Source organism: Equus asinus, chromosome 10, assembly GCF_041296235.1.
Source record: "Equus asinus isolate D_3611 breed Donkey chromosome 10, EquAss-T2T_v2, whole genome shotgun sequence".
Lineage (NCBI taxonomy): Eukaryota > Metazoa > Chordata > Mammalia > Perissodactyla > Equidae > Equus > Equus asinus.
Genome location: NC_091799.1, coordinates 67,484,722 through 67,509,501, shown reverse-complemented (window position 1 = coordinate 67,509,501; position 24,780 = coordinate 67,484,722). Strand labels below are relative to the sequence as shown.

Here is a 24,780-nt window from a genome sequence, read left to right as displayed (position 1 = left end):
GGCACTGTCCAAACGCCTTCTGTATCTTGTAATGTATACTAATTCATTTCATCCTCACAATAACCCTAGAAAGTAGGAACCATTATTATCCCTATCTTATAGACCAGGAAACTGAGGCACAGACTAAGTGACTGGCCAAAGTCCTACAGCTGGTAAGTGGGAGAAGTAGAATGGTATTATATTTTAAATGTGACATGGACAACCAAGAGCACAATCAGGAGGGTAATCACTACGTACAGGGTTGGAAGCCAAGTCCCATAAACAATGATTAGGATAACTGGGTAAGTTTAGTTCGGGGAAGAGAGGGCTTAGAGACACATGAAAGCAGTCCTTCAATGCTTGAAGAACTGAGCAGTGGGAAGAGAACCAGAACTAGGATTAATCCTAGAAATAGGATCAATGGAAAAAAAATTAAAGGAAGAAAATCTGGGTTCAAGAATAAGGAAAGACTTTCTAAATAAAAAAGATTTTCAATGTAAGCTTTCTGTCACTTGAAGTGTTCCAAAAGAAGTTGCATTCTTGAATTTGGAGAGGAGTTGATTTAGAGCTTCTCTAACTATCTGTGGTGAAGGATTGGTTTGGTATTATTTTTTCCCAATCCTTTGCAAACTTGCACTTTTGTTCTACACTATGTTCCATGAGACAAGTCCACTGATCACATGCTTGAATGTTACAGCTATGTCAAATTGTTCAAGAGAGTTTCTAGACATTTATTTTAATTTCTGTACTTATCTCACTGTGGACCAGTAATAGCCTGTAGTCAGGCAGACATCAGGCTGTGGACCAGTTTAAGCAGTACTGCTCTAAGTGACCTTTTTATTTTGGTATCACAATCACCCTGCTGCTCCAGTGACACCCTTGGTCATTAAGGAGCAAAGTGTTAAAAGATTTTCTATTTCTTTATTTAAAGAAAAAAGCTATATATTTTCTTCCTTCCCTACCTTAAAATTCTGTTAGTATAGTTAAGTAGCATTTAGGATTACTGAGTGACTGAGTGTTTCAACTCAAATTATACAAATTATAATTTAACAAGAGTATTTTTACTGCTTAAAATAATTTTTAAAACAACACTATTCTCTCAATAATGATCCTAGAAAGAATAAATACATAAGCATAATTATTAAGCATAAACTTAACTACATAATTATATAAAAATACATAAACCTAATCTGTGGGGTTGGGAGGTGAGGTATTTCATAAATCTTACCTATAGATTCAGTGGTGAGGAAAACAAACAAGGCTTGCACTATCCAAGTTTGCAACGTCAACATCTTGCACAGATATTTCTGTAAAAGACATGTAATATTATTTTTAATATTTTTCCTCATTACACATAAGTTAAGACACAATTTCTAAAACTCTCTTGTTTCCATTGTGTAGCTGTTTTCTAAAAGGTGGTAAAATTCTTATGAGAATGCAGAAAACAAGTCTAAGTCTTCAGAATATTGTTCTTTATTCCTCCTGAAATTAATGCTATGTAAAATATTGCTGGAAAACATAACTTATACTTTAAGGACAATTAAAAGAGCAATTCTGTTTCTTTATTATGTGAAGTCTTGCACTATTAATAAGTACTCTGAGACTGAGAACTTCAGAGAAACAAATTTCTGCATGGCAAAACCCAACATAAGCAACCTCAAAAGATACTTGAGACAATGGAAAAAAAGTTTGCAATTCATAGTATGATCAAAATATCCCCTAATATATGAAAAATGCCTATAAATCACTAAAAAATTCCAACATCTAGTAGAAAAACAGGCCAGATGAGTTGAATAGACAATTTATAAAAAAGGAAATACAAGTAACTCAAACATATGAAATGATACTTTCAACCTCACTCATAATAAGAGATGCAAATTAAAACTACCCAGATAGGAATGCAAAATGATACAAATACGCTGGAAAACAATATGGCAGTTCTTTACCAAGTTAAAAGCACATCATAAGGCTCGGCATTTCCACTCCTAAGAATACACCCAAGAGAAATAAAAATATGTGCCCACATGAAGACTTATACTTTATTTGGGAAGGAGCCATTACCTCTATTTTCCAAGGCTATAAGCAAGCCTGCCCTTTGCTCTATGGAGAGACACCATTTCTATCTTCTAATATCCTTGAAAAGATAGTCTGAAAAAATGCAGTAAGGGCTTTTGTTCATAAGACATGCAGAAGTGCAAGAGACCCACAGGGAATTGTTTCCTAACAAATTGTACACTAAAAATTGGTGAATTTTATTGTTTATAAATCAGACCACAATAAAAAACAAACAAAACCTACCCAGACAGGGGGTATAGCCAAAATAAATGAGTGCTTAACTCCTCCAAAAGACATGTACAAGAGTGTTCATGGAAATTTTATTCATAGAAGCTGAAAAGTACAAGGAACCAAAAATTCATAAACAGCAGAACAGATAAATTGTGGTATATTCAAGTAGTTGAATCACAGCAATAAAAAGAATAAATTACAGGTACTCACAACAACGCGACTGAATCTCACATATGATAGAGAAGAAAGAAACCAGATTAAAAAAGTATATTCTACATGATTCCCTTTATATGAAGTTCAAAAACAGAAAAACGACCTGTGGTAAGAGAGGTCAGAATAGTGGTTATCTTTCTCGGGGGAGAAGAGGACAAAAGAGAGCATTCTGGGATGCTGGACATTTCTATATCTTGATCTGGATAGTAGTAAAAATTCACTAAGCTGTACACTTATGATCTGTGGACTTTATTGTATGTAAGTTGTACATAGTAAACAAGCAAACAAAACAAAAACTATCCCAATATCATTCTCACCTCTAGTACCAGCAAAAATATAAAAACTAGAGTTATCAACACAGTGTTGTGAGACTATGACATAAAGGCAATCTCATCTACTGCAGGTTATAGTGTAAACCGACATAACCTTCCCAACAAATTGTACACATAAAACTGTGAATTTCATTTTGTGTAAATTAGATTTCAATTAAAAACCAACAAAAACCCTATCCAGATAAGGTGAATGGCCAGTTTTGCACTATCACTCAAAATTAAAATATACATATGTTTAAATCTAATGATTTTATTTCCAGTATTTTATCCTATAGATATGAGCAAAACAACACATGTACAAGGTTACTCACTACAACTTTGTTTTTAATAGTAAAAGGCTGAAGCAACCTAAATGTTTGTGAATAGAGGATAGTTAAATTATGGCATATCCAAATACAGTATACAAGTAGCCACCAAAAAAAAATGAGGAAGCTCTATATGTACAGATATGTAATGATATCTAAAATACACTGCTAAGGTACAGAAGAGTATTATTTGCTATTTGTGGGCAAAAACAACAACGAAAAAGAAAACATACACTAATTTCGTTATATATTCATAAAATACCTCCAGAAGGATAAAAATTCAGATACTGGCTGTCACTGGGTGTTTGAGACACCAGAGTGGTAGGGAGACTCTCTACCATACACTCTTTGCACCTTTCCAATGTTGTACCATGTGACTCTAGTACTTAGTCAAAAAATAAATATAATTTCCCTGCAACTAAGATATACAACTATGTACGGGGGAGTTTGGGGAGATAAAGCAGAAAAATAAATAAATAAATAAATATAATTTAAATTAAAAAATGCTTCATGTGTAAATTTTCTCTCCTAAATAAAACTTCTTGATGAGGGCTTCACATACTACATTTGGAACACAGTACTCTTTTAATTTAAATACTAACTTGACTTTTTGTACTCCCTAACCACCTAACAGTCACTCTGTAACAAAATCATTTGATAATGAACTGTTTAGACTGTCTCAGGTAAAGGTATGAAAGAAGTAACTTCCAGGAACCATTTTCCTCCACCTGTTTTATTCCTTACTTTCCAATTTTTTAAGTCTCATATTAGAAAAATCCACCACATCATTCTACTGTTCATCAAAATAACAAAACAAATAAAATATCTTAGTACATTGGTAGAGTATATGTGGTCATGCCATCCTGACTACTCCCCCTACCAAGTACCTTGTTCACATTGTAGAGAGGTTCCTCTACAGTTCCTTAAAATTGGCAATCTTTCTATCGATGTACTATACTCTCATAAGAAAACAAAAAACCAGAGGTCCCATGAAGGTATTCATGATTTCTTCAAAGCAATTAGATATATCCGAGCAGTGCCATGAAACACAAGTATAACCATGCATCACTTAATGACAGAAATACATTCTGGGAAATGTGTCATTAGGTGATTTCATTGTTGTACCAACATCACAGAGTATACTTTCACAAACCTAGATAGTATAGCCTACACACCTAGGCTATATGGTACTAATCTTATGGGACTACTGTTGCATACGTGGTCTGTCGTTGACCAAAATGTCGTTATACGGTGCATGACAGTAAAAGCAAAAACGGCAAAGGTAGATTTCACATTTTAACAGTTAGAAAGTAATGTTTCCTTATTTTTTAAAGGATTGTCATTGACACGTGATACAGGAACATCTGATTAAGGAACTTGATTTCATAGTCCAAACTTAAGAGATGGAGACACAGTAATGTTATCTAAAATATTATATGTAATATAGTCAACTTCATTTTGGGGCTTATCTTGTTTTAAAATTGACAGAATTGACAGTATCTGCTTATTTTTCCTCTCCATTCATTCTGTTGACAAAAAATATTCAATTTAAGATATATTTCTAGCACTATCCTCTTTCCTCATCTCTTGCAGAATTTCCTATGCATAGATTACAGCTACATATTGCATACATTAATTTTCCTTGAAATCTGCATGTTATCCTGGCAGCTTCTATGGAGTCAAAGCATGACTACTAATCACATATACAGGGAAGGTTTATTCCAAGAACAGAGTAGTTCTTCTACAGCAGCAATTCCTGTATACCCGGTTCACCACACTCATGTTTTGAAAGGAGCTATAAGATGCATCATAAGTGATTCACTACTATTAATGTTAAAGTAACAAAGTTTATGAATGATTACTTAAAGAAATTAGAACAAATTCAATACTATCCCTATAGTTGTTCATTCTCATTCGCTTTCATTCCCATGGATTTTCTCAGGTGGAAGAAAAAGCAGTGGAGTTATAATTGATAAATATTTAATAGTTTTGCCCTTTATAAATTATTTTTCTTATCTATGGCTTGTGAGTTTTGAGTTTCTGTTCTTTTTATTTTTAATTTGACACAAGAACAGAATGAAAAAGAATGAATAATACATTTAGATTTACATTGCATGTGAGGAAGAATGCTAGTATAAACATTGTTACTATACTAACTTTACTACTATAATTGTAGAATAGCAGATGAACTACAATTGCCAAACAGAAGGCAAAGTAAAATTTGCTGAATGAATTAGCTGAGCAGGGATCAGAATGGGGAAAATTTCAATATGGTATCTTTTACATTTGTTACATTGTACAGTATTACTTTGAACAAACTTGCAAAAAGTTGTTCATGCCTACACTGTATAAACTAATTATCAAATTATTTAAAATATTATCCAACTCTGCTTTATTCCATTACTAGTAATTATAAATTCATAAGTACTAACACTTGTATACTATTTTACATTACAAAGTGCTTTCATGTAAATTATTCTACTTGATTCTCCTAATATCTTAAAGAAGCAGGTGGGTAAGGCAGGGATTAATATTTTATTTATTTATTTTTTTTGAGGAAAATTAGCCCTGAGCTAACATCTGATGCCAATCCTCCTCTTTTTTGCTGAGGAAGACTGGCCTTGAGCTAACATCCATACCTATCTTCCTCTACTTTATATGTGAGATGACTGACACAGTGTGGCTTGACAAGCGGGGAGTAGGTCCCCACCTGGGATCTGAATGGGCGAACCCCGGGCCACCAAAGCAGAACGTGCAAACTTAACTGGTGCACCAGTGGGCTGGCCCCAACATTTTATTTTTTTAAAGAGTTTATTTTCTTAAAGCAGTTTTAGGTTTACAACAAAACCCAGAGGCAGGTACAGAGATTTCCCACATACCCTCTGCCCCAACATATGCATAGCCCTCCCATTATCAACATCACTCTCTAGAACGGTACAGTTTGCCAAGGATGAACCTACATTAACACACCATAATCACCCAAAGCCTATACCTTAAAGTTCACTCTTGGTGTTGTACATTCTATGGGTTTGGAATGGCAGGAATTAACTATTGGAACTTCACAAAAGAAAAAAACTAGACAAAGTTACTTACCCAAACCACAAAATTAGTAAGTGAAGGAGCAGGGATTTGAAACTAAGTCTTCTGCCTCCAAATGTCATGCTCTTTTTATTGGGTCTCACTGTAAAGAGAGGAGAGCCTTGTTCAGAAAGGTGGCTTAGATAACACATTATATGTGTACTTCTTAAATCCCTGCCTGCTATTAAGCTTTCAGGTTTTCAGAAAGTATCCCATTTCAGACTATCTTGTGAGCTTCAGATCAAACAGTCCCATAAATACTTGTATAAGAGTGTTCAAACATCCTACTGTTGTTTTGATACATAACTTGGAAACATTATTAGCTCCCCCATGCCTAATCGGAACTTCCCTGAGGTCCAAGTAACATCATAGAAACGTGAAAGGAACATTTTGTTGAATTTGACAAAAGCAGTTAAAGTAAATCCTTAACAGAATCGTACCTTTTGTCTTCCACTACCAGTAACTTAAGGCTATGCCAAACTATTTTATACATAGAGATGTAAAAATTCATTTTAAGATTTGTTCAGTAGTAGGTTAAATTCTAGCATAAGTAGTGGTGGTTCCTCTTCTAAATGTAACAAGCTAACTTCAAATTTAGGGAAGGAGTTGAATCCTCCATTATTGTTTTAAACACACTAAGCCTTTGATATAATTTAAGCACATAAGAAATTAAATTTATGACAATATTTTAAAATGCAAAGGAAATACATAATTATTTAAAAATTTACAAATGAATAGAAATTGAAAATATATCACGTGAAAGTCTCCTGTAATCCCACCGAGAGAATTACTGTGAACAATTTAGTGGATAATTTTGTAAAATTTTCAATGTATATACTTATAACTTTATATTGTATAAATATATACTTTCTTATTTTACAAAAACGGGATCACAATAATGTTGTGTAACTCGCTTTTTTCACTTAACATTACATATTGGACATCTAATTCAATACATGAAGATTAATTCTTTGTAGCTTTTCCTCAAATTCACCTTCTCATGCAGGTCTTCCCTGACTACACTCATTACTTATCCCCTCCTTCCCGTTTTTTCTCAATAGCACTTAACACCTTCTGAAATAGGTTGGCAAGCATTTCCTGTAAAGGGCCAGATAATAAAAATTTAGGCTTTGTGGGCCTTAAGGTCTCTGCTGTAACTAGTCAATTCTGTTATTGGTATGAAAAAGCAGCCACAGACAATATGTAAACAAATGGGCGTGGCTGAGTTCCAATAAAACTCTATTTACAAAAATAAGATGCATGCCCAGATTTGGTCTGCGGACCACAGTTTGCCAACCACTGTTCTAAAACACTACATAGGGGCCACCCCGGTGGCACAGTGGTTAACTCTGTATCTTCCGCTTCGGTGGCCTGGGGTTCACCGGTTTGGATCCTGGGTGCAGACATGGCTCGGCTCATCAAGCCATGCTGTGGCAGGCATCCCACATATAAAAAGTGAAGGGAGATGGGCATGGATCTTAGCTCAAGGCCAGTCTTTCTCAGCAAAAAGCGGAGGATTGGCAGCAGATGTTAGCTGAGGGCTGATCTTCCTCAAAAAAATAAAATTTATAACACTATTTAATTTACTTATTTTGCTTATTGTCTGTTATGGGTTGAATTGTGTCCCTCTAAAAACATATATTGAAGTCCCACCCCCCAGTACCTCAAAATGTGACCCTGTTTGGCTGTTGTATATGTAATTAGTTAAGATGTTATCCTGGAGTAGTAATACAATATGTATGACTGGTGTCATTATAAGAAGAGACGCATCTGAAGAACGCCATGTGACAACAGAGGCAGAGACTGGAGTGATGCAGCTGTAAGCTAAGGAATGCCAAGGACTGACAGCCACCACCAGAAGCTATGAAGAGGCAATGAAGAATTCTCCCCAGAATCTCGGAAGGACCTCTGGCCTCTAGAACCTTGAAAGAATAAATTTCTGTTGTTTCAAGCCGCCTAGTTTGCGGTACTTTGTTACAGTAGCCCTAGGAAACGAATACATTGTCTGTGGCCCCAAAATACAATGTAAGCAAATGAGGCAGGAAATTTTGTCTGTTTTGTTCCCTGTTATATTCCTAGCATCTAGAATCATACCCAGCATAATAAGTACTTAATATTATTTGCTGGATGAATACACTGACTCCCTTGCTGCGAGCAGGTGCATAATATATTTATTAGTGTATAAATACTCTATAATTTAACCAGTCCCAAGTCTTTGCATGGACATAAGCTTTCATTTCTCTTGGGAAAATACCTAGGAGTAGAATAACTCAGTCATATGGTAGGTGTATGTTTAGCCACATCCTCTTTTGGTAATGCATCTCTTCAAATATTTTGCTCACTTTTTAACTTGGTTTGTTGCTTTCTCATTATTATGTTTTGAAAGTTTTAAAAACATATTCTGGATATAAGGTATTTATTAGAAAATTGGTATGTACACATCTTCTTCCAACCTGTGTCTTGTCTTTTCATTCTCTTAACGGTGTTTTTAAAGAGCACAAGTTTTCATTTTAATCAAGTCCAATTTATCAATTAGTGCTTTTGGTGCTGTATCTAAGAAATCTTTGCCTAACCCAAAGTCTCAAAGGTTTTCTCCTATATTTTCTAGCTAAAAGCTTTAGTTTTAGGGGCTGGCCCCGTGGCCGAGCAGTTAAGTTTGCGCGCTCCACTGCAGGCGGCCCAGTGTTTCGTTGGTTCGAATCCTGGGCGCGGACATGGCACTGCTCATCAAACCACGCTGAGGCAGCATCCCACATGCCACAACTAGAAGGACTCACAATGAAGAATATACAACTATGTACTGGGGGTTTTGGGGAGAAACAGGAAAAAAATAAAATCTTAAAAAAAAAAAAGCTTTAGTTTTAGGTTTTACATTTAGGTCTCTGAACTATTTTAAGTTGACTTTTATATATGTTATGAAGTAGAGATTCAAGTTCATTTTGTTACGTGTGGATAACCAATTGTTTCAGAACTATTTGTTGAAAAACTATCCTTTCTCAAGTGAATTGCCTTTACACTTTTGTCAAAAATCAGTTGTCCATATATGCATGGGTCTATTAATGTACTCTCTACTCCAGGGGTGGGCAAACTTTTAAAGGGCCAGAAAGTAAATATTTTAGGTTTTGTAGGCTATAGGGTCTCTTGGAACTATTTAATCTGCTATTGTCACACAAAAGCAGCCACAGATAGTACATAAACAAAGCGGTGTGGCTGTATTCTAACAATATTTACCTGTGGGCTGTAACTTCCCAACTCCTGGTCTATTCTGTTCCATTGACCTATGCGCTTATCTTTATGCTACTAGTATACTGTCTTGGTGACTGTAGCTTTATAAGTCATCAATGTAGCTTTATAAGAAATTAATGTTCCGTGTGTACTTAAAAAGCACAGCTGTTGCTGGGTGGAGTGTTACATAAATGTCTATCAGGCCAATTTGGTTGATACTGTTGTTCAAATCTTCTACATTCTTAGTAATTTTCTGTCTACTCCCTCTACCAATTATTGAAAAAGAGGTAGTGAGATCCCCAAATATAAGTGTGGCTTTATTTATTTCTCCTTGCAGTTCTCAGTTTTTGCCCCATGTATTTTGAAGCTATGTTATTAGGCACATAATTATTAGTTCCTCTTGATGAACTGACTTTTATTATTGTGCAATAATGTTCTTTACCCTCAGTAACATTCTTTGCTCTGAAATCTACTTTGAAATCATTATAGCCAATCCAATTTTCTTTTCATTAGTGTTATCATGGTATATCTTTTCCCATCCTTTTAGGTTTAACCTGCTTGTTTCTTCATATTTAAAGAGTATTGTTTTTGGTGGGTGGCAGATAGTTGTATCTAATCTGACAATTTCTGCTTTCCAATTGGGTATTTAATTTACTTACATTTAATATTACTGACACAGGTAGGTTTAAAGCTATCATCTTCATATTTGTTTTCTACTTAGTTTTTTGTTTCCCTTGTCTTCTTTTTCTCTTTATTTTTAACTAAATATTTTTTATGATTTCCATTTTGTCTTCCTGTTGGCTTATAAACTATAGTTCTTTGTTTTGTTATCTTTGTGGTTGCTTTAAGGTTTACAGTATACATCTTTAACTTATCACAGTCTATCTTCAAGTGATATTATACCACTTCATGCATAGTAAAGTATACATGCATACCTCAAAGATATTGTGGGTTTGGTTCCAGACCACCACAATGAAGCAAATATTTCAATAAAGGAAGTCACACAAATTTTATGATTCCTAGGGCATATAAAAATTACATTTACACTATAGTCTACACTGTAGTCTATAAATGACTAACAGCATTATGTCTAAAAAAAGTACACACCTTAATTAAAAAATACTTAACTGCTAAAAAATACTAACCATCACCTGAGCCTTCAGTAAGTCGTAATCTTTTTGCTATTGGAGGGTCTTGTCTCGATGCCAATGGCTGCTGACTGATCAGGGTGATGGTTGCTGAAGGTTAGGGTGGCTGTAGCAATTTCTTAAAATAGACAACAATGAACTCTGCTGCACTGATTTATTCTTCCTTTCATGAACAATTTCTCCATAGCATATGATGGTATTTGATAGCATTTTACCCACAGTAGAAATTCTTTCAAAATTGGAGTCAATTCTCTCAAAGTCTACCACTGCTTTATCAACTAAGTTTATGTTATATTCTAAATCCTTGTTGTGATTTCAATTATCTTCACAGCATCTTCACCAGAAGTAGATTCCATCTCAAGAACCATTTCCTTTGCTCATCCAGAGAAAGTAAGTCCTCATTCATTAAGGTTTTATCATGAAACTGCAGCAATTCAGTCACATCTTCAGGCTCCACTTCCAATTGTATTCTCTTGCTATTTCTACCACATCTGCAGTTACTTCCTCCATTGAAGTCTTGAAACCCTCAAAATCATCCATGAGGGTTGAAATCAACTTCTTCCAAACTCCTGTTAATGATGGTATTTTGACCTCTTCCCATGAATCACTAATGTTCTTAACGGCATCTAGAATGGTGAATCCTTTCCAGAATGTTTTCAATTTACTTTGCCCAGATCCATCAGAGGAATCACTATCTATGAAAGCTATAGCATTACGAAATGTATCTCTTAAACAATAAGACCTGAAAGTTGAAATTACTCCTTGATCCACAGGCTGCAGAATGGATGTTGCGTTAGCAGGCATGAAAACATTAATCTCATTATACATCTCCATTAGAGCCCCTGGGTGACCAGATGCATTATCAATGAGCAGTAATATTTTGGAAGGAATCCGTTTTTCTGAACAGTACATCTCAACAGTGGGCTCAAAATATTCAGTAAACCATGCTGTCATCCAGGCTTTGTTGTTCCAATTATAGAGCAGAGGCAGAATAAATTTAGCATCATTCTTAAGGGCCCTAGGATTTTCAGAATGGTAAATGAGCACTGGCTTCAACTTAAAGTTACCAGCAGCACTAGCCCCTAACAAGAGAGTCAGCCTGTCCTTTGAAGCTTGGAAGCCAGGCACTGACTTCTCTTCCCTAGCTATGAAAGTCCTAGATGGCATCTTCTTCCAATATAAGGCTGTTTTGTCTACACTGAAAATCTGTTTTCTAGTATAGCCACCTTCATTAACTATTTTAGCTAGATCTTCTGCATAACATCCTGCAGCTCCTACATCAGCACTTGTGGCTTTACCTTGTACTTTTATGTTATGGAGACAGCTTCTTTCCTTAAACCTCATAAACCAACCTCTGCTAGCTTCAAACTTTTCTTCTGCAGCTTCCTCACCTCTCTCAGCCTTCATAGAATTGAAGGGATTAGGGTCTTGCTCTGGATTTGCTCTGGATTAGGCTTTGGTTTACGGAAATGTTGTGGCTGGTTTGATCTTCTATCCAGACTGCTAAAATGTTCTCCCTATCAGCAATAAGACTGTTTTTCTTTCTTATCATTTATGTATTCACTGGAGTAGCACTTTTAATTTCCTTCAAGAACTTTTCCCTGGCATTCACAACTTGGCTAACTGTTTGGCACAAGAGGCCTAGCTTTCAGCCTGTCTTGGCTTTTGACACATCTTCCTCACTAAGCTTAATCATTTCTAGCTTTTGATTTAAAGTGAGAGATGGGTGACTATTCCTTTCACTTGAATACTTAGATGCCACTGTAGGGTTATTAACTGGCCTACTTTCAATATTGTTGGGTCTCAGGGAATAGGGAAGCCCAAGGAAAGGAAGAGAGATGGGGGACTGGCGGATAGGTAGAGGAGTCAGAACGCACACAACATTTTATCAACTAAGTTTGTCTTCTTCTATGGGCGCTGCTTGTGGCACCCCAGAACAATTATAACAGTAACATCAACAAACACTGATTACAGATCACCATAACAAATATAATAATGAAAAAGCTGGAAATACTGCGAGAATTACCAAAATGTGACACAGAGACACAAAGTGAGCAAACGCTGTTGGAAAAATGGCATCAATAGACTTGCTTGACACAGGGTTGCCACAACCATTCAATTTGTAAAAAATGCAGTATCTGCCAAATGCAATATAGCTAAGCCCAATAAAGTGAGGTATACCTATACGAGAGTATGCATCCAATTCTCCCCTCTTGACCTTTGTGCTATTTTTGAAATACAACTTAATTTTACATATGTTATAAACTTCACATGCACTTCACAAATGTTATAAACTATATTGTCATTATTTTCGTTTAAAGAGTCACTTATTTTGACTTAAATAATATGAAAATCTGTATATTTACTGATGTAGTTACCATTTCCAGAGTTTTTCATTCCTTTACATAGACCCATGTTTCCATCTGATATTTTCCTTCTGCCTGAAGGACTCCTTTAGCTTTTTCTGTGTGTGAGTCTGCTGGTGATAAATTCTTTGTTTTTGTATATCTAAAAAACGTTATCATTTTCACAGATATTTTCAACTGAGTATAGATTCTTGATTGATAGTTTTTTTCTTTCAGTACTTTAAAAATGTAGCTCCACTAACTTCTTACTTGCCTTGTTTTCTAATGAGAAATTTATCCTTATCTTTGTTCTTTTGTATAAAATGTCTCTTTTTTTTCCCTCTGGATGTGTTTAAGTTTTTTACAGCTAGTTTCATTATTACTTTTGAGCAATCTGATTGTGAGCCACCTCAGTGTAGTTTTCATCTTGTTTCTTGTGCTTAGAGTTTGTTGAACTTCTTAGATCTGCTGATTTACAGTTTTTATCAAATCCAGAAAAATTCTGGCCTTTATTTCTTTAAATATATTTCTGTCTCTGCCACTCCTTCTCCCACCCTTGAGAACTCCAATAACCATGTATATCAGGACGCCTGCAGTACTCCCACAGCTCACTGATGCTCAGTTCATTTTTTTTTCTTTTCTTCTCTGTGTTTTGTTTATGATAAAACTGCTGGTCTTTAAGGTTACTGATCTTTTCCTCTGCAATGTTTAATCTGCCATTAATCCTAACTAGTGTATTTTCATCTCATACATTGTATTTTTCATCTCTAGAATTTCAGTTTGGTTCTTTTTCATATATTCTATAACTCTACTCAACTTTTTGAACATAGAATACAGTTATAACAATTGTTTTAATTAATGTCTTTGGTGATTCTAACATCAGCTCTGTGCTAGATTTGATTGACTGATTTTTCCCCTTATACATTGTATTTTCATGGTTCTTTGCATGTCTGGTAATTTTTGATTGGATGTCAGACATTGTGAATTTTACCTTGTTGGGCATCAGATATTTTTGTATTCCTATAAATACTCTCAAACTTTGTCCTAGGACACAGTTCACTGGAAACAGGCTGATTCTTTCGGGTCTTGATTTTAAGATACACTGGGTGGGACTGGAGAAGTGATTATTCTAGGGCTAATTACTCCCTGCTACTGAGATAAGACCCTTTTGTGTACTCTATCCAATGTTCATGAATCAAGATGGTCTCCAATCTGGTTGGTGAAGACCCACACCATTCCTGACCCTATGGAAACACCAAGCACAGTTATCTCTAATCCTTTCAGGAGGTTCTTTCCCTGGCCTTCAGTAGTTTCTTTACACATATGCACTGGTCAGTACTCAGCTGAATAGTTGAAGGGGACCTCTGAATCTTTCAAGAGTTCTCTTGTTTCAAGAACTGCAAGAGTTCTTCAGTATCCTGTTCTGTGAACTCCAGACTTTGGTGTCCCTAGCCATCCCTTCGACTCAAAGAGTGTCCACTGAGCTTAGCCTGGATTTCCCCTACTTGTGCCATGGTCTGAAAACTCTTTCAAGGTAGTAGGCTAGTGCAATTACAGGGTTCACATTATTTGTTTCCCATCTCTCAAGATCCATTTCCTTTTATCATCCAGTGTCCAGTGTCTTGATTATCATTGTTTCATGTATTTTTCTGTTTTATGGTTGTTTTAGACAGGAGAGTAAATCTTATCTTTGTTACACCTTTTGGCCAGAAGTGCAAGTTGCATAGTCATATGAATATCAAATCAAAAAAGGATTACACAATGAAAACTACTGTCAAACTATTTGAATATTGGTGTGAAAAAGCCTAATTAAAGTATTTGCAAATTTATTCTTGCAATGTATTTGAAAACCAAACTAAACCATAAATAATAACAAGTATTTAGCCTAAAAATACAAGTATGGTTCAACATAAAAGATATCAATGTTACCCACTATATTTATTAATAAAGAAGAAAACTACACAATCATTCCAATAGACACTTGAAAAGCATCTGATAATACTCAACAACTGTTCACTTAAAACTTAAAAACAACAAAGTGTCAGAAACTAAGACTGAAAGAGACCATTCCTATCTTGATGAAGTATAACAAACACAAAAGGATGGACTCTGGAATCAGACTGCCTGTGTTCAAATCCCAACTCCTCTATTTTTTGTAAAACATCTTAGGCAAGTTATTTCATATCCTTTGCTTTCATTTTCCTTATCTGTAAAAATGAGGATAACACCATCGCTTACCCACATACCACCTAGGACTTTTGTGAAGATTAAATAAGTCAATACACATAAATTATTTAGAATCTGTCTGGCTCATAGTATGTACTTAATAAATTTAAAAAGCTGTTATTATCAGTGCAGTTCTTGTTGTTGCTGCCACAGTCCTTTATCAGAAACCTATAATTAACATCATATTTAAAGATAAAAATTAGAAGCATTCCTATTAAAGTCAGGATTCAAAGAAGATGCCTGGAGTCATCACTTATTCAACACTGTTCTAGAGGGCTTAACCAAGAATATAATAAATAAATAAAATATAAACATGAAAAAAGAAAAACTTATAGATGATATGATCACTTATCAAGAAAAAGAATGAGAATCAAATGACAAACTATTTGGACTATTGAAAGTTTAACATAATAGTTGAACAAAAGATCACAAAAAAATATGGCTGTCCTATAGTAACAACTAATTAGAAAATGTAATAGAAAAAATCCTATTCACAATAACATCAAAAACTATAATATATCTAGGAAAAGATCGACTCAGAACTATAAAAGAACTTTATGGAGAAAACTATAAAACCTTACTAAAAGGTTCATTAGTAAGATCTAAATATTATGGGATGAAAAAAATATATATATATAGTAGAGACATCATTTCTTCACAAATTAACATATTAATGCAATATAATTTTAACCCAAATTGCAAAGTGGTTTATTATCATACTTTACAAACCAATTTAAAATTTCACATAAAATATTAGAGAATAGCCAAAAGCCAATTTTCAAAAAGAATAAACAGAGTACTTGCTGTACCATCTATTAATACATACTATAAAGTTACAGTAATTAAAACATGGCATTGGGAGGCCCGCCCTGTGGCACAGCGGTTAAGTTCACATGTTCCGCTTCGGCGGCCCAGGGTTCGCTGGTTCAGATCCCGGGTGTAGACATGGCACTGCTCAGCAAGCCATGCTGTGGCAGGCGTCCCACATATAAAGTAGAGGAAGATGGGCATGGGTGTTAGCTCAGGGCCAGTCTTCCTCAGCAAAAAGAGGAGTATTGGCAGCAGCTGTTAGCTCAGGGCTAATCTTCCTCAAAAAACAAAAATAAAAAAAAACCCCAAACATGGAATTGGCATAGTAATAGACAATTAAATCAAATGGCACAAAACAAAAAGTCCAGAAACAGACGCAAGGATATATTAGAATTTAATATATGTGATTTTAAAAAAAGTATCTCATATCACTAGGAAAATAAAGGACTATTCAACAAATAGTACTGGAACAACTGGCTCCACAAGCAAAAAAATAAAGAGCCCTACTTCATCAGATGCATATACTCCAGACTGATTAAGGACCTAAATGCAAAAGTAAAATTTTAAGAGTATTGGAAGAAAATACAGAGTATGCTTATGACCTTAGAGTTACAGAAGGCTTTTTCAAATTATCACTGACTGTTTTAGACATACGAAAAGTTTAAAGACTACTTCTTTAATGACCATCTGTGTTCTCACCATAGCTTAAGAAATAAAACATTACAAACATAGTTGAAGCCAAATAAACAGTTCCTGCACTTCAGAAGTTCAAAGTTTAGAGAGGTAGAACATACACAGAGTACTAGAGGAACACACAGAATACCCAATTCAGAGAGGAACCAGAAGAGCCCAGCTATGAAATTAAGAGTAAAGGCTTTCTAGACAAAGAAAACAGAATACATATGAGCTATACAGCATCTTTGATTCTAACTGTCAAATGAAGATTACCAACAGCAAAATCCCAGCGCACACCAGTCTACAAACCAGAGCAGTGCTATCTGAAACACAGCTCTGAGGAGTTTACTCTGTGTTAGGGGCTGGGGGTAGTGAATACACACAACAGAACATCCAAACAAAAACAGACTGTACGGAAGACAGATATGAAATGCACTACTCAGAAGTAATGATGAAACCGATCTATTTTAGGGCAAAGCATGAAACTGATTAGTTTGAGTAAAGAAAAAATAAAAATTTAGAGGCAGAATATTCAAATTTTAACAGGGCAAGGGATTTATCGTGCTGAAAGAAATGAAGCTCCTGCTCTGGATATGTACACATGCAGCTTTAAAACAATAATCTCTATTATAGCCACATTTCCATAGATGTAGATCTCCTATTCATGATTAAATAGCTAACTCATTTCTCATTAAATCTCACTAAGATATACTAGATAGACACAGAATAAAAAAAGAAACTGTAGCTATTGTGACAATATTATAAGTGTTTCTGAAGCATTTTACATTATTGACCATCTCTGCTTCTTGAATTTCTCCTATCTCCTGGTTTCTATGTAATCATATCAAGTGGTTGAATTCTTTGCTTTATCTACTTTACTATCTCCTTTACTGAATTCTCTGCTAGGTTTTACCTCCTGACTATGAACGTACCCCAAAGTATCTGGCATCTACTATTCTTTTAAAATACTAACATCTTGAAAACATATGACTTCAACTATTACCTTCAAACAAAATAATTTCAAGAATTCTGGCTGGGACCTTTCTTTTAACTCCAGTTACATATCTTAGAAATTCTGCCTCTGACTCAAATAAATTTAACAGGTCTAAAAACCACACACACACACATACACAGGGTCACGCACACTATGTACATAAATGCACACTTTTTTTCAATCACAGTACTTATCTTTTTCCCTCATCTAAAAATACTCACCCTTCTTGAATTGCCTAAGTCAATAGGGTCCATCGTTGTCTCTTACCTGTCTATTACATTAAGCTTTTCTCAGTTACAAATCTTATGCAGTCTTCTTTTATAATGTCTTTCCCATTTGTCTCCTCTTTTCTACCTAATTTAGGCATTGATCACCTCATTACTTATAACTGCCTTCCTGCTTCCAGTCTCTATCCTCCTTCCAAATCAGTCTGAACGTTATTGGTGGATGAATCTCTCTAAGACACTACTTTAAACTTGTCACTGTTTTTCTCAAAAGCTTTTTAAAGGGAGAATAATAATGCCAAGTATTTTAGCTATTTAAGAACCTAAAAATTTGGCTTCAGTGTGCCTGTCCAATCTATCTTCTCCAATACTTAAAGTCCATTCTAAAAAACACCCCTCTACTCAGACTTTTCCCCCAAGCTACTCCACCACTATACTTCTAGAGAATAGCAAGCAATCTGGTTTCCACTCTAATCATGCTGAAATTATTTTTGTAGTTTCCCAAATGCAAAGCAAATATTTAAGCTCTTCATTTTACTTGACCTCACCATGCCATTCACAATTTGATCTTACCTTTTGTTCCCTTACTAGCCACCCCTATGGACTCCAAGCTCAAGTCACAGCAAATGACTAGACTTTCTCTAACACACTTATTTCAGAGTCTGTGCTTCTCCATATGCTATTCCCTGCCTCTAGAATGTCTTTTCCTGGATTCTGCTTTACACTGTTTATAACTCAGATGGAAACATCATCTCTTCTGTGGAATTTCCCAACTCTCGCAAACATCTTTGCTCCCAATGCACTTGTATATAGTTCCCTAATAGGATTCATACCACTGTACTGTAATTGTTTATGTCTTGATATCCTCAGAATCCAACAGTCATGTTCAACATAACGACATTTCGGTCAACAACGGACTGCATATATGATATGATGGTGGTCCCACAAGATTAGTACCATATAGCCTGTGTAGTAGGCTATACCATCTAGATTTGTGTAAGTACATTCTATGATGTTTGCACAATGATGAAATCGCCTAAGGACATATTTATTAAACCATATCCCTGTCGCTGAGGCACAATTAAGAGTGGGTTTTAAAAGACCCACTGGTATGGCCATATTATTCCAGTTACTGTCACTCAAGTATACTATACGAAGAGGCAGTATACGTATCATGGTTAAGAGCTTAGATTCTGAGGCCAGGCTGTCTAGATATGAATTTTGGATCTACCACTTATGAGTTGTGTGGCACTGGGAAAATTAATTAACCTCTCTGTGCCTTGGTTTCCCTCTTTGTAAAAGGAGGATAATAAGATCTATTTTGTAATGTTATGAGGATCAAATGAGTTACTACAGGGAAAATGTATTAATGTATTTTACACCAGTCAGAGTAGTGACTGGCATAAAATAAGCATTACATATGTATTGGCTATTATAATTAACATACCTTGGTTATTTCCTACCCTTTCCACATAGACCTCTATTCGGAATGGGCTCCGTTCATTTTTCCCTTTACCCAGTCTTACCCAGGTTTCAAGGCTGATTTCTGGTAAATCCTTTGATCATTCCAACCCTTAAACGATCACTCCCTAATTTAAGTATCTATAGCATTTTCTCTATCATTCTGCATTTAATTAAGACTGCCTTGCATCCTTGTAATTTTTCACGTAACATTTGTCAACCCAATGTCTGTAAACCCTTTGTAGGTCCTGATGACATCTCGCGCATCTTTGTGAGTTCCTACAGCCAGCAGTAAGTGCTTAGTATCTGTTGTGTAAAGTAATAAAGCTCAGCAGAAACATCAGCTTGATCATACTGCCTTTGCAATCAAAGAAATGGAGAAGACTGTGAGAACATTCCATGCTTCTTGGAGCCAAGATGCAAATGTATCAGGGCCAGGGAATTCTCGCACTAAAATGAAAAGCTCTGAAATAGCTTCTGGGGGGGAAAAACCTTCCCTGTAGAGTAGTTATGGGGAGTCCTTTCGTTCCCAAACCACTCTGTAATAGTGTATCCTCTATGACAAATGTGTCAGCAGGACAAAACGATTGAGAGGACAGGATTTGGAATTACGCAGATGAAGGTTTCACAGGGACCCTTTGCCTCAGTTTCCTTCTCTCAAAGGTGGGTATTGTTATTTTAACACCTACTTTACAGGTATATACAATCACATTCACCCTAACATTTAACTGAAGCACAAATTCTCCTGGGAAAAATTTTAAAGAAACTGAAAACACTGCAATTCATAAATAAAAATGAGGACACTGAACACATTTTTCAGAAGAAAACATATTAAATTAGCTGGCAGCAGTAGTTATAATATTCCAAATCACCTATGAGAAAATTAAACACCTACAGTATTGTCAACTACACAGATTTGAGAAGGGGGAAAAATTCCACTACAAAAATTATCCTCTTTTTCTGACATTTTCTCCATCCTGTAATTTTTTTCTTTCACTTGTGATTAAAAACAAGTATTCAAAATTATCCCAGAAGAGAAATATTTGCAAAGCACAATTTAACTTTATACGAAGTTGGTTCTATAAATGTAGTATTCCAATTTAGAACCCAAATATACTTCCAAACAGGAATTAACAAGAACTTAAGAAATGAAGATAATGGCGAACAGCTCATATGATGATCTGAGTCAGTAATTTCAAATTAAGAGTTGTTCCAACTTGACGCTGGCGGTCATACAGTCTAAAGGGTTTGTTTACAGCACTGACTAAACCAAACACTCCAATCTTTTAGAAGATTCCTCCTGGCACTCCAACAATTAATTATTTTGAAGCAGTATAATTGCTGAAATGCCCAATACTACACAAATTAAACCGAAATGGATTTCCTCCTGAAGGAAAAAAGAACAAAAGCGACAAGTCTTATTTTGAACCTGTGATATTTTTTCAGTTTGGGGTTATGAATAAAATGCTGTCCGTCTACCAAAAAACAGAACTTTGCTGCTTGGCATAACCTTTAAGCTTGGGGGAGGGGGTGAAGTTCTAAAGACCTGGATTGGGAGCCTTTAGGATACAGCGGTCTGCGGGATTCATTAGGACCGGCACACAATAAAAGATCAAAAGAAGGAAACAGACGTTAGTTAAGAACGTTAATAAGTACGGTGAACTTTCGGCAATGTTGAAACGTTACAATTTAAGGATGAAAAGATGGCTTTGGGAAAAGGAAATTAACCTTCGGGGAGAAAATGAAGAGTCCAGTGCGGGGCTAGTGGAATTTAAGGGGAGACGGAAAGAAGATTGTGGAAAAAGCAGGGATTTGGTAACCAAAAAGGAGTATGATCCAGAAGGTAGTCTTGGGGCGGGGGCGTGTGTGCGTGGTGTGTTGGAGGTAAGGTTTGTACCTAAGGTCGAGAAACGAGGTGACAAAGTTGGGGAAATCAAATTCGGAGGTGTGGGAACCGGGAGAGGAAGGAATGCGGGAATTTCCAGGCTGGGGCGAATAAGCCCGGGCCGTGCGCGGTGTCGGGGCGCCCCTCTCCCGGGAACGGGGGCCGCCGCGAGGGCCCCCAGTTCCCGGCCGGTCGGCCCCGACCGAGCCCTTACGCTTCCGCTACATGGCCCTCCGCCCCAGCCCGGCCCCTCCTCACCTCAGGCCGCGGCACCTCGCTCCTCCACGTCTCCACAGCGCACGTCCCCCTCAGCGCCAGGCCGGGCTGGGCCCGTAGGCCGGCCGGCCGCGGCCCCCAGCTCAGCGGCGCCCGAGCGTTCTCCTCGCGGCTCCGCGGGCCTCTCGGTTCTTCGCCCCGGCTCGGGCTGGCTCCAGGCTCCTTCCCGCAGACGCGGCACGCAAGCCTCCTCCCACCGCGGGGCGATCTGCCCCCCTGAGCCCGCCCCGCGGCGCCCTCGGCGCGCCCCGCCCACGGGCTTGGGGCCTGCACGCCCATTGGCCCCCGCGAGACCCGGCACGCCCGGGCATTGGCCCAGCGGCCACCCGTCGGCGAGGGGGCGGGACTCTAGGCGGCTGCGATTCCCGTAACGCGGCTCCCGGCGTCCCGGATTCCGGTGGCAGCGCCCGCGTCGCCTCTCCCAGACGAGATCGAAGGGTTCCCCCCACCTCCTCTGTGCGGGCGGAAGGAGCGGAATGTTCCATTTTCCCGTGGAATAACGGGGTCGTGAACTGAAGGTCGGGTTCTGCCCGCGCCGGCCGCCCTGCCTTCTCGCCGCGGCTCCTTCGGCCTCCCTTGGCGACCTTCCGCGAGGGACTCAGAGCCGCGAGGGACCGCCGGGCACCCCTGGGGACAGAGGAGGCGTGGGACCTCCTCGGGAAGACTGAAGGGCTCGGTGGTCGTGACTCCACAGGAGATCACCGCAGATTGTGGCAGTGGAGGCTTCGGTCCAAGTCTTATGTAAACGGACCTTACTTAATACTATATATATTTTTAAGTTAGTAAATGAGTTTGGGTGTGATTTATCAGTGAACCCCAGAGCTGGTGACGCGCCAAGAAACTAGTTTTTCTTTGCGGGTTGTACCTTCCAATCTGTGATAAAAATACCGAGTAAAAACCAATTTCATTACATTCTCCTACCCCAGCCTGTAAAAGGGCCCTTCAGGCTCACTTTGATGTATTTTTTTCCCCAAAACAAGATGAGAAGCTTAAAAGATAAGCGGTGTGTGTGTGTGTGTGTGTGTGTGTATAAAGAAGCACATCCGAGGCCGGGGCCTTTTGTGGAAGAATGGCAGGCTATAGGAGGAGAATAATGATTTAATGGACTCGAACAAATTATACCCATAAATTAACAGACAATTATAAGGTTCTTCATTATATTGAGGATTCAGATAGAGTAAAACATAGACCAAATTATGATGTCTTAGTTGTTGACCAGATAATTCTTAAAAGACACGGAAAAGTGGGCCTGCTATGTGTCATGCTAAAGAAGTCCCAGGCAAGCTTGGGGATGGTGCTGCAGGGGAGACAAGGCTCCGTTGCATTCAGCTCTTGCTGCTCCCTGTCATCCTATATCTAACCTACAGAGTGTGACTGGATCGTGTTCTAGTTTGGCCATTTATATAGATGTTTATTTTAAAACAAACTTTGAGGGGCCGCCCAGTGGCCGAGTGGTTAAATTCACTCGCTCCAGCAGCCCCGGGTTTTGCGACTTCGCATCCTGGGTGCAGACCTAGCACTGCTCATCAAGCCATGCTGAGGCGGTGTCCCACAGAACCAGGAGGACCTACAACTAGAATAGACAACTATGTAATGGGGGGCTTGGGGGAGAAGAAGAAAGAAAAGATTGGCAACAGATGTTAGCTCAGGTGCCAATCTTAAAAACAAAAAACTTTTGAAGGATTTTGTTAAATTAAAAAATTTATTTAGATCTAGTGAACATTTATTCAGCGCAATGTATAGTGGTTGTATACTTTTTGGTTCCAAATTGCCTGAATTTGAATCCTGGTGCTACTAATGCCTCTGTCTGTGACCTTGGGCAGCAATGTACCAAGCTAATAGGATTGCTGCAAGAGTTAAATGAGTTAAAATACATGAAGTGCTTGGCACATAGGTGCTCCGTAAATGTCAGCTCTTATCATTATTGAATGTCCACTATGTCAGTGCTTCCCAAACCTTTTGCATCGCAAAATATTTGAAAATGATGCTATTTCAGTGGCACGGAGTAGACAGAGGGAATCACTCTCTCACAGCACACTAGGCTGCCTTGCACACTGGTCAGGAAAGCAAGGGACTGAATTAGCCCTTTTGTGGATATCTTTGTGTTGGCTTAGCCTGGCCCTAACCCCTAAGAAACTCACAATTTGTGGGAGTGGTTAAAGTCCTAGGCTAAAAGAATGAGTCAATATTGGAGAAAGATTTTTCAGAACAGCAAGAGCCCTTCTCCCCTCAGCTAGAATTACATGACTTTACAGATACCTCTGTAGGGTATTGGCCCTGAAATGATCACTTTCAAGTTAAGGATTTGTCATTAGAAAGCCCTGTCAAAAGGTAAAGATAAGTGAGGAAAAGTGACATACCAATCGAGAACTTTCCATTTATACCTTGGGACCATTTGAGAATTTAGATATGTCAAAAGCAGAGGGTGGGGAACTTGTACTGTGAGAGGGCAACATGAGGACGCTGAGGTTACTTGAGAGTAGGTGAACAAAGCTAGGAAAAAATGCTACAGAAGCAAGGTGATAAATGTTGAAGACAAACTTTGCCTGCCTTGCATTCTGTTTAAATCTGGCCCTGACCAGGAAGTACGTGGATAGCCATTTACTTCCTTGCCTGTGCCCAGTTGTGTTTCTGAAACTCTGTGTCAGCGTTGGAACTATCTCCATATCCTGCATCAACCTGATGACTTCAGCATCCATTATAATGACTCAATTAGCACCCTGACCTCACAATTTCTCATCCTTCTCTTTTCAAATGATCTTCATCTTCACTCTTTATCAGAAACCCACAGGTGTAACCATAGCTTGAATTAAGTCATCAGATGAAATTACTCCACCTGCAAAATTTTGGATTATGAATTTCCCTCTCTGCCCAGAGCTACCTTATCTTCTATCTCTCTCACTCCTCCCATTGAGTCTGCAGTTTGTCCTCAATATGACCTCCAATCTTTGTTCTCAGAGTTTATCAGTTATTTCCTATCTTCTCTTCTCTTCCTAAACTGTGAGAACATATTATCAACCATTTTGCTGCACTCTCACTAGTAACTTCAATTCCCTTGACCTTCAGCCGTGTTTACCTTGTCAGTGCTGTTTCCTATTTCCCTTTTCCTTAAACTACCAGCCCCACCCCAACATTTATTCTTAGTACAGAACCTTGTTTCATTATTCCCTGGAAAAACCAAGACCATCCTTTTTAAGCATCCTTAACTTTTCTCCAATTTAGGAGGTAACTATATATTTAGCCTTTTCCTCTTTTTGCATTGCCTAACAGGAAGAACGACCCATATCCTTGGAAAAGATTTCCTCTTTCTATGTTCTT

The 24,780-nt window shown here is 37.6% G+C and overlaps 1 protein-coding gene across 7 annotated transcripts in view; it reads right to left on the bottom strand.

Moving 5' to 3' along the window:
* Positions 1-22,448, bottom strand: part of IL6ST (interleukin 6 cytokine family signal transducer) — a 60,614-nt gene extending 38,166 nt beyond the window's left edge. For 2 of the 7 annotated variants that reach the window (XR_011506471.1, XM_014860363.3), the window contains exons 1-3: positions 21,445-21,707; positions 6,209-6,296; positions 1,208-1,286 (exon numbers count right to left, since the gene is read on the bottom strand). Coding sequence is in view for 5 of the 7 variants with exons in the window: in XM_014860363.3 (XP_014715849.1) it covers positions 1,208-1,271 (64 nt within the window). In the remaining 2 variants the exon portion in view is untranslated. Of the gene's footprint in view, positions 1-1,207; positions 1,287-2,040; positions 2,128-2,277; positions 2,368-6,208; positions 6,297-21,444 lie in introns of those variants that run through there. The other 5 variants (XR_006528480.2, XM_014860367.3, XM_014860361.3 and 2 more) reach the window with 4 other exon arrangements.
* Positions 22,449-24,780: the final 2,332 nt, after the last annotated feature.